The 11361-nt window shown below is 42.1% G+C and overlaps 1 protein-coding gene across 1 annotated transcript; it reads left to right on the top strand.

The window, feature by feature from the left end:
• Positions 1-1807: 1807 nt before the first annotated feature.
• On the top strand, positions 1808-11340 carry micu2 (mitochondrial calcium uptake 2). Its single transcript, XM_085798762.1, has 11 exons — positions 1808-1941; positions 4385-4416; positions 4513-4588; positions 5802-5849; positions 5997-6079; positions 6640-6693; positions 7361-7458; positions 8428-8599; positions 8683-8791; positions 8874-9031; positions 10836-11340. The coding sequence occupies exons 1-11, from the start codon at positions 1830-1832 to the stop codon at positions 10935-10937; spliced, it is 1044 nt and encodes a 347-aa protein (XP_085654888.1). The 5' UTR covers positions 1808-1829; the 3' UTR covers positions 10938-11340.
• Positions 11341-11361: the final 21 nt, after the last annotated feature.

Genomic DNA, 11361 nt, shown 5'->3' with positions numbered 1-11361 from the left:
CTAAGAGCCTTGTAGTGGATAAAAGTCCTCACCTCTTCACAATTTGTATCAGGGTAGCAAAATTCACCTGCTCTTAACTCATCCTATAGAATAACATTCATCAGTCATTAGCTCATTATCTGTATTACCTGTATTGTTACCTGTGTGTTCTTTACTAATTGAAGCCCTATCTAGTGATTAAATAAACACAGCAATCTAGGCAACAGAAGAAACCCAAAAACTCAAATTAAAGCTTAATATTTAAAGATAGGCCTCATTAAAAAGTGTAGGCCTATCTGTAAGCAAAAGATAAACTATGCTTGTAAGAAAAAACTGAAATTGCTTTTAACATGCTTGGTTTATGTTATTATTTATCTTACATCTAAATTTGTTGGAGATACTGGAATTTGATTTTTTGGTTTGTTTTTTGCCAGCACACGTGTGTTTTTGTTTAATCACAAGATGCTGCCTAAATTAGTAAAGCAAACGTAGGTAACAATACAGGTGACACAGATGGTGGCCAGATGGCTAGGGATGAGCAAGTAGCTACACCATTGTCTCTTCAACCATATAAACATTATCTGTATGCAGCCTATGGAGTGGGTGGGACTTTAACCTGTAATTGTAAGCCTAAAACTGGAAGAAGTTGCTATTATTATTATTATTAGAAAACTATAGTATTTACAGAAAAGCATCAGCACTGAGCTTCAGATTTTTGATCACAAGTAAACAATTTACAGAACAAGTTTCTTAGAAACACAGAACATGGATATTCTTAAGTGCATCTAGGGCTGAACGATTTTGTGAAAAGATCTAATTGCAATTGTTCGGGCAGATATTACAATTCTGATTTGATTCACGATTTTCTTAAAATCAAGCTTCAGTGCAATATTCATTATGTATAGTTATGCACAAACATGACAGAAAATTACAGCATGACATTAAAACATTAAATGCCATGCTCTAATGCAAGAATGAAAACTAAAGTTAAGTAGTGGGGGCCAGAGATGTTCACAAGTCTTTTTTTATTTTTTTTTATTTTTACCAAATCCAAGTCAAGTCTCAATTCTCTAAAAAATACAAATCTCCTGTCTCCTCTGGTTGTAATGACGCTTCTATCTGCTGCTTTCCGGTCTACTAAGAATAGGTACTGCACAGCTATATAGTCTAGTCCTATTTCACAGCTACAGTAGCCTGATGTGTGTCAGTTAAGAGAGGCACCTCTGGTTGTAATGACGCTTCTATCATAGAGTGTGTGACAGCGTTCCTCTTGGGGTGGCCACAGGGGTGGCCAATGAGTTTTCAGGGGTGGCCAGTGCCACCCCAGGCCACCCCCCAGAATCGCCATTGCAGTGATGTGTGTACTGTAGCTACAGTGATGTGTGTACTGTAGCTACAGTGATGTGTGTACTGTGTGTACTGTAGCTACAGTGATGTGTGTACTGTGTGTACTGTAGCTACAGTGATGTGTGTACTGTGTGTACTGTAGCTACAGTGATGTGTGTACTGTGTGTACTGTAGCTACAGTGATGTGTGTACTGTAGGCTACAGTGATGTGTGTACAGTGTGTACTGTAGCTACAGTGATGTGTGTACAGTGTGTACTGTAGCTACAGTGATGTGTGTACTGTAGGCTACAGTGATGTGTGTACAGTGTGTACTGTAGGCTACAGTGATGTGTGTACAGTGTGTACTGTAGCTACAGTGATGTGTGTACTGTAGGCTACAGTGATGTGTGTACAGTGTGTACTGTAGCTACAGTGATGTGTGTACTGTAGGCTACAGTGATGTGTGTACTGCTACAGTGATGTGTGTGTCTCTGTCCCGGTCCAGGAGGCTGCGGCTCCTCAGATGTCCGCCAGGAAGATCCGTTTCGTCAAGTTCGCCTCCATGGTCTACGAGCAGGAGGCCTACATGACCCCCAGAGACTTCCTGTACTCTGTGATGCTGGAGAACGTGGACCGTAAGATGCTGTGACCTCTGACCCCGGCACACACCCACAGTCTGACCTCTGACCCCGGCACACACCGTTAATATAATACATCCATGGCACACACCCACAGTCTGACCTCTGACCCCGGCACACACCGTTAATATAATACATCCATGGCACACACCCACAGTCTGTTGACAGTCTGATAACACAGGCACACAGGCCAGAGAAGGGCAGGGAGAGGCACTTTGATTTGTACAGCCCAGTTTAACAAGCAGTTTGTCTCAAAGGGCTTTACATGGCATCATAACAACATCCTCCTTAGACCCTCACATCCACTCAAGGAGGAAAGACTACGTGTTAGTGGGTGAAGTGGTCGTCAAAACTTCTGTTAATGGCAGGCAAACATATATTTTAGCTTCTACAAGTGGCATGCAAAGGTTTGGGTGCTCCTGGTCAACAGTTCTGTTCATGTGAACAGTTCAGCAAGTGGAAGATGGAATGATCTCCAAAAGGCAGCAAGTTACAGATGACACAGTACCTTTACATTTTAAACTATTTATTTTCATCTTTTATATTTTCAAAATAACAGAAAAGGAAAATGTTTGGCCACCCTGCATAGTTAGTAGCTATAGTAACCCCCCCTTTGGAAACTAATCACAGCATGTAAATGTAAATATCTTGTCTGATACCTTGGTCAAAGTTATCTGAGGTTTCCCATTCTTTTGTTTCCTCTTTTCACTCTAAAACTGTAGAAGACTAAAAAAAATACACTGATATTGCTTAAAATATTGCAAAAGAGTGTTTCATGTTTAACTTTATGTGTTTTGGAGCTCGTTTCATCTTCCATGAACACAACTTTTGACCAGGAGCACCCAGCTAAAATATATGTTTGCCTGCCATTTTGCTTTAGGTTTGAGGTCATTGCGTTGATGGCGTCGTTGCATTGTCACATTGAGTGGGTGTGGTTATTTTCTTTGTTTATTGTGTGTGGCGGGAGTTTTGAACACAAAGAGAGAGAGAGAACTAAGCTCATATATTTTTCGTCAATTCACCGTCATTTTCACTTTACCATCTCACCAATATCATTATGTAAGGGATAATGTATAGTTCGGAGGTTGTTATGGAGAAATAAACCCAGACAGGTTGTATTCAACATGAAGGGGTTTATTTCTCCATAACAACCGACCAACTGTACATTATCCCGCTTATTATACGGTTTACGAGTGAAATAATTAATTTGAAACATAATTATGATCAAAATACGACTTTCATCGATTTAAAATTGCATAATTTAGCGAATCTGCAAGACCGGTCACTTCCGCTGTTTTGCCGAGCCTCCTCCCGTTGGTGCATTTGAAGCCTTTGATAATCAATCAGTGGATCGATGGATTACCATACACGTGTTACGATGTGTGTATTGTGTGTAGTCGTATCTGTCATAAACAAGAGATTAACTTTACTGTTTAATATTACGGGGTGCGTTTGTGTCGCGGAGTCGCGGTCCGACCGAGACGAGAGGAGAGCTGTGACACCGGGTCAGAGGCTCTGATCAGCAGGTTTGGTTTCCAGCAGCGATGTGGAAGGAGCCTCCACTCTCCTTGTAACAAGTTACAAGTCATTTATCTAACATCACTATTAGTCCGAAGCTGTTTAATGACGGTAAAAATGAAACACAAGGTAAATATCCTGCAGTTTCTCTTTTCTGTGCTGCGCTGATCAGAGCGCTGTCCCTAGCAACGGTCTGTTATACTTGACGACGGTCCGTTATACAGAAATAACAGACCGCAGAACGCAGCGCTGGACCAATCAGAGAGCAGCATTCAATAGAGCCGTGTAATAATATTATTTATTGAAAGGGCACGTATTATTTTCCCATTTTGATATAACTGCTTGTTGGCTCCTTTAGATTTTTGTCACAATAAACACTTTAAACTGATGGTGGACCCATCGTGGAGGTTTTGGACGCGTCACAAAAGAGCTTTAAGTTCCTCAGCGGCTGAAGTTTGTTGAAAGAGCCTCAGCACCACTGTGGGATTTAAAAATTTTTTTTAATCAGTTCATCACTGTAACCTAATGCATACATCAATGTATGTTACTTACTGCAATTAATATTGTATAGATCTGTGATGAGAGCATAAGACAGACTGTTAGTTTTCTATTCAGGCAGATCAGGTGTACAGTACGCCATCACATCATGTTAGATCAGAATAAACGCTGCTGTTCCACTGACAACATGGTGTAATAGACCTCACAGATGCATCGTCATCGTCACAGAGATCTCTGCCTTGATTATGAGCTGTTGTTTATCACGGCATCACTCGATGACAGGAAGTATCTGCTGCACTGATGCTGCTGTGTTGGACCCTGCACATATTATTCACACCCAGGAAACCAAGACTCACACCAACAGGCCTCATGCTCTTTAAATTATTGAAGCGTTTTGTTGTGTTTCTTTTTTCCTCTGGTGCAGGGAAGCTGCAGAAGAAGGTTCTAACGACAGAGGTATGTTGACCTGTTCCTTGATGAGACAGTTTCACGTGGCACAGTGAGAACACAAGCATGAGTTTGAGTTTGTGGTGCTGTTGTGTGTTTCTGCAGGAGGTGGATGACATGATGAAAGCTGCCTCTAGAGCCCGGGCTGGTAACGACCTGTTCAGAACCTTAGGAGACAAAGGTGAGTTACTGATCTATGATCAGATTTAATAGACAGGAAGTTCAGATCTGATTCCACATCTGGTCACACAGACACTAGATCCAGCTGTGAGTGACTGAGGTCACCTGACATCAGAGTGGGGGTGGAGCATCATCTATATAAGATCACGGTGTTGGACAGATCTGATCTCAGGCCGGACCAGGCCCGTCACACCCTTCTGTCCAGGCCGTGAGATCAAAGACAATGATGAGGTTTATTTTATAGCTGCATTACATTATCTTAATTTGCTTTTATTTTGAAATGCCCAGTGCAACTGTGCCTCTCCCTGTCACACGTGATGGAGATGATTGGATTATTTTAATACATTTGTTTATTAATGTAATAATAGTTCTTAATGATGCAGTTTGGAGTCATTTTTGATATAATAAAAATAAGAGTGAGTGCACTCACTGTATGTTTTCTATATTTAACGGTAAGAAAAATTAAAGGTCCAGTATGTATTAATTGGCAAGGTTTATTGGCAAAATCTGAATATACTACCCATGAATATATTGAGATATATAAGTGTATAATTGCTATAAAATAAAATTTGTTTGGTTTTGGTAGCCTTATAAGTATTCTTTTATATATACAAGGGTTCCGCTTTAGAGAGTGTCGCCATCTTGCGCCTCCATGTTCGTACGGCAGCCCGAACAGAAAATCCAGCCAATCAGAGAGCAGGTTTCACTAGGTTTGTGTTCATAAGTAAACCAACGAAGAAGAAGGAGTAGGAAACAGCTGACATATCATAAAATGGTTTAGGTCTTCACCTCATCGCTCCATGCTCCTGAAATACTCCCAATCAACCCAGTCGGCGTAAACAAGTTTTTTGTCCTCTGAGGCCACCGTCACCTTGCCGACGGGAGGGGTGAATGTGAGTGAGTGAGCGCTGCAGTCTAGAATCTGAACGATAGATATCACGGTTTTACCCCCATTTTACACACTGGACCTTTAAGGTACAGGGTGACAAAAACCCCTGGTGTAAGATCAACACTGTTTACAACACTGGTGATGAATGTCTAGACAGGACAAGACATGATGATGACATTGTTGAGTAACAACCGTGTGCAGGATATTCTGTCAAGACTTTCCACCACATCTGTGTGAAGACATGTGGATGTGCCAACATCAGGAGATCAGTGTGATCCTTACATGATGAACACAAGATGAGACTGTGTCTGTGTGTGTCTTCTAGGTTTGATATCCTACACAGAGTACCTGTTCCTGCTGACCATCCTGACCAGTAAGTCCCTGTCAGACCTGTCCACACCTTGCATGCGGTAATAATGCGCTGAATGGATTTGCATGCTGCATTCTGTTTCAGCGAGAACACTGTGCTGAGGAAGAGTTCAGATAATGATCGATGCTTTCGATGCTTTTGCTGTTGCAGAGCCTCACACAGGATTTCATATCGCTTTCAAAATGCTTGACGTGGATGGCAACGAGCAGGTGGACAAGAAGGAGTTCCTCAAGGTGAGACCCCTGACGTGTCACGACGACAGAGCAGATCACAGGTCATGTTAAACAGTGAGAGCTGTATCCATTGCTGTGTGTTGCACTTAAATGTCAAATTATTACCACTTTTAATGCTGCCTCAAGCTCCTACGCTGCAGGAGTTGTAAGTATGAAGCCGTGGAGCCGTGTGAAGGTGAGGCCCCAGCTGCACATCCACCTGCTCCACTCTGTCTTCTAGCTGTCGTGTGTTTGCAGCCTGAGCTCAGTCTGTCTCCCTCCAGTCAGACGGTGGTGAACTTAGAGAGGACACGTTCTGTCTGGATCAGGCCTGGACTTGTAGCCTGCATGCTGGCATGTCATGCACCGTGTATTTGTATTCTCATGTTGTGACTTGGTGCGCGGGCCTAGAGCATTCAGGAAAATAATAGTTAGCGCATGAGTTTATTTATCAGCTGTGTGTGAGCTAGATGGAGGTTGTGACAGTGTTCAGTGTTTATTCAGAGTAAAGCCAGCGTATAAAATAACATTTAGTTGTCTTGTTAAAAGTTAACTTGAGTTTTTCTCTTTTGCTGCTGAAGCTGAAGAAAATCATCGGGAAAAGTAAAAAGAGAGTTCTTAAGGAGAACACTGAGGTGGGTATTCACACTTGACTTAAAGGGATATTTCAACATTTTGGCAAATTCAAAGAGATACAAGCTACTTAGCTAACACTACGGAGGCATATGGTATTTCTGGGTTTCCCTCATCAAATACACAATCCAACAACTCCAAAATGCTCTCATGGACAAGTTGTGACCTGCACATTCACCACGCTATGAGATAACGTATATTTATGTAACATTACGACACACAAAGCAAATACTCTGAACTACTTGCACTTTTGAAGTCACTCTGCCGTGTCTGGGACGTAGTTCCAGCTACGCATTTGCCTCGAAAATAACTCTTGTAACGTTGTGTTATTATCTCACAGCGTGGTGAATGTGCAGCTCACAACTTGTCCACCAGAGCGTTGTGGAGTTGTTGGATTGTGTATTTGATGAGTTTGATGAGGGAAAGCCGGAAATACCATGAGCCTCTGTAGCGTTAGTTGAGCAGCTCACGTCTCTGCTCTGCCGTTCTAAAAATAGCTTGCACCACCAATTAAAGGTAATGAACCTACTGCTATATAGGGATTATGGCAATGGGCTAATTTGCCAAAATGTTTAAATATCCCTTTAAGGACAGGCTATCACTAATACAGTATTATAACATTTGTATGTGCACCTTCACTGGTAACGATGTGCTACGTGATGTTGACAGAAACCAGCAGTGGAAGGGGAAGGTGTGATCACGTCACTACAGGCCTACTTCTTTGGAAGGAAAGGACAGAACAAGCTGCAGTATCAGGAGTTCCACAGGTCAGAAGACACACAGAGGGATATCTGCTATATGTCACACGTCAAACTCAAGGTCCAGGGGCCAGATCTGCCCTGCCATACAATCTTATGTGACCCACCAGAAAATTTCTTTTATTAATGGCTCTCCGATATAGTGCTCATAGTACAAATCCCACAATACACTGCAACAGCTACCGTACGATTATGACCAAGCAATAGATTGATAAGCGCCAAGCCCTATCTAGTATGGACAAAATGGCATAGGAGAGAAATTAGGCAAAGTGTTGGGTTTTTTACACGCTTTTCTGAAATCACAACACAGTTTTCACCAGCTTGTTCATATCTGATCTATTCTCATTTTGCTTTCAGGCACTGTTAATGAAAAACAAAGTTATTTTTATTTTCATTAATAATTTATTTTATTTTATTGAGAACATTTACAGTATGCTGGCTGTTCAAATTCATATACTATCTGATTAAAACAATGTCAGTTTCAGTCTGTTCAATAAATGTCAGTACTGGTCGGCTTGCGACATGCTTAGTGTTTTACATTTTGGCCCCTTGTATGATTGAGTTTGACACCACTGTTATATGTGTACACCCTTATAATCACCAGCCACTATTACAGTAGCAATGAGAAACAGCTCATCACAGTGAATACTTACTAGGATATCTTACAATACCAACCACCCTCTCCACAACATTGTTGTTGCAGAGGGTCAGTAGGTCATTTGTCACTGTTCAACACCTCAGCCAGAGGAAGTGGTTGATGTGTTGAATGGTACTGTATCTACCCACTGATTAAATATAGGTGATTCAATAGACCATGGTAGGATACTTATTGCCTCCAACAACTTCAGACTTGAATGAATAAATGGTGTATATATTTGTTGTGTTTTCTTGTGTGTGTTGTGTTGTCCTGTAAGTGGCTGGACCAGTCATTTCCCACAACTCTCAGCAGGACTCTAATAAAGCCCGTGTGTCCGTCAGGTTCATGGAGGACCTGCAGGCCGAGGTCCAGGAGATGGAGTTCCTGCAGTTTTCCAAAGGCATGGACACCATGCGGAGAGAAGACTTCGCAGAGTGGCTGCTGCACTACACCAACGAGGAAGACAACGAAATGTACTGGGAGAACATGAGGAAGAAGATCCCTGCCGGCCAGGTGAGTCCTCCTCTGCTGCTGCCTCTTTGAAAACATCATGTTTGGTCATATCTAACGTGGACTGACTGTTCTTTGTGTGGCAGAGCATCACGTTCGATGAGTTCAAAGCCTTCTGCCTGTTCACCAACAACCTGGAGGACTTTGCCTTCTCGATGAGCATGGTCACCGAAGCGCACCGTCCTGTTGGAATGGGTAACGGCTCCCTTCTGCTCAGGATGGTCTGCTCCTACCTCACCGTACAGTACATGACCCCTTTCCCCTTCTCTGACTGCAGCCCAGTTCAAGCGAGCGGTGAGGATCGCCACCGGCCACGACCTGTCTGAGAACGTGCTGGACACCGTGTTCAAACTCTTCGACATGGACGGGGACAACTGTCTGAGCCATAAGGAGTTCCTCGGTGTGATGCAAGACAGAGTGCTCCGAGGCCTGAAGGTGAGGTCTCCATCTTTTTGCGCCTCCGAGATCAAAATCAAAATCAAATGAACTTTATTTGTCCCGCAAGGGGAAATTTGTCTTGGGCAAGTGGCGTAACAGCTGCCTTGTACATGCAATATATACATACACAATACATACACTGAAACAGTAACAAAGGCAAACATATCCAAGAAAAGAGAAAGAAGGAAAGTGCGGGGTGCAATAAATAGTTTAAAATACTTATAATACAAGTTCAAATAAAAACATACTAAAAACTAAAGGAAAAAAAGGCAGGAATATTGTTTTTGCTGCACTGAGACACAGGCAGTAAACGGGTAGGGTAACTGTAACTAACCAACTCGCTGAGCGCAGGTAGGCTTCCTGGCGCACTGGATCAATTTGCCTGATACTGACTGAGTTGGTTAGTTCCAGATAGACTAACTTTTTTTCCAACGAACTGATGCATTTTACTTTAGATCATACTCTTGAACTGGTGGATTATTTTGAGATGGAACTGGGCCAAAATACGCTGATTAATCGTCCCCCATTCACAACAGTGTACTGTTTGTGTCTCGGTGCAGCGCAATGCTCCGCTGTTTCTCAGTGGAGGGGAGCAGAGACCTTTCTACTGCAGATATTAGACTAAATGGACACCCCATTTAAAAAAATGAACTATCCCTTTAATACCAGGTGTAAAAGCTATCCAGTCAAATTGTATCCAGATACAGTCAGGATACAAGAGGCATGTTAATGCCAGGTGAAAACAGAGTGATGGACACCTGGGTTGCAATATTCCAGGAATTTTCAGAGTTGGAATCTTTCCATGGGAATTAACAGGAATATATGGGAATAAACCGGATTTTTACTAAATTGCACGTTGGTCCATAGCAGGGAATTTCAGGGAATAAAGTTGGGGAAAATATATTGTAGCATAATCGTGGCTGAAAACAACCAGATTTATTGCAAGAACACTTGAATATCTCTGCTATTCCTCAATCACTGCTTACAGCAGGGCTGCCGAGGCCACGCCCCCTACATGCACTGAGGGGGGGGGGGTGAGTAATATTTTACTCAACTTACTCTGTATTTGTTGCCCAAGGAAAGCATTGATTGTTCAATAGAAGACTTTAGGTTTTGACGGATGTCTGCTTATGACAAAACAAAATGTTTATATTTGTTTGGATATGATAGTTTCGATTACTCCAATTTCCAGTTAATTCCCATAAATCCCTATAAATCCCATGGAAAGTTCTCAATTTAGAATATTTTCAAAATCCCCCAGCTTCACTTTCCATGGAAACATTCTGGAAATTGTCCAGCCCATGTCAGTAGCATCACTACCACCCTCTTGTCTTGTGTGTCCTTGGCGTCTCCTCTGACTGTCCCACTGAGTCCAGCTGTGCCTGATGCTGCTGTGTAGAGATGGGATTTATGGCTCTTTGAGGGGAGCCGGATCTTGGTGAGCCGTTCCTTTCAAAGAGCCGTTCAAAAAACTGGCTCATTTGACTGATTTAAAAAAAATATTTATTAAGTTTTAAGAAGCCAGCCTGGTGGTAACTCATTTTATCTTGGAAATAATGGGGTGAGATTTGGAACAAAATAATACAAAATTAGATATCCCACTAATATCTGAGTTTGCACGCCACTTACGTAGACAATGGAGCAGCTTCAATTGACTGTTATGAACACACAGAGATGTTAAAAAAAAAAAAAAGAACGGTCCCCAGCTGTGACTCGGTTCCCATCGTTCATGTTAACGAGCCGTTCAATAGAATCGGTTTGTTCGTGAACGTCACAACACTACTGCTGTGTGTCTCCCCAGGTGCAGCCTCAGAACGGCTTCTCTGGCTTCTGGAAGTGTGTGAAGCAGGAGACTCTGAAGGGAGCTCAGGAGGCCCTCAGAGAGAACGGGACTCCCATCTGAACCAGGAACGCCACTGCTCATCTTCAAACAAGTGGTGTGAACAAGAGCAGAAAAGAAACCACAAGGAAAAAAAAAAAACTAAGGATTTACACCACTATCTTGTGTATGATTATGTGTTTACAAAGTCTGTTGTCTGACACGTTTACTGTGGGTCTGGTTGTGGTGGTGTAACAATAATTTCCACATTATGCATGCAATGTTCACAATGGCTGACTTTTGAATTATTCTTGCACTTTACTCACTCCAATGCTCACCAGCTGTGCTAGCAGCTGGTTACTGTGGTTTAAGATGCTGTTCATTTCATCACATTCATATTTTCAAGGACTTTTATATTTTTAACGACTGGTGTGGGAATTGTGCCTTTTTTCAAAATATATATATCAAATAAATATTTTTAAAAAGAGCAGCAGGCTTCGATGTTGAA

The sequence above is a fragment of the Trachurus japonicus genome, chromosome 14 (assembly GCF_045865225.1).
Source record: "Trachurus japonicus isolate A0001 chromosome 14, Traja_1.0".
Taxonomy (NCBI): domain Eukaryota; kingdom Metazoa; phylum Chordata; class Actinopteri; order Carangiformes; family Carangidae; genus Trachurus; species Trachurus japonicus.
The sequence above is the reverse complement of the archived record's forward strand: the minus strand, read 5'-3'. Positions and strand labels throughout refer to the sequence as shown.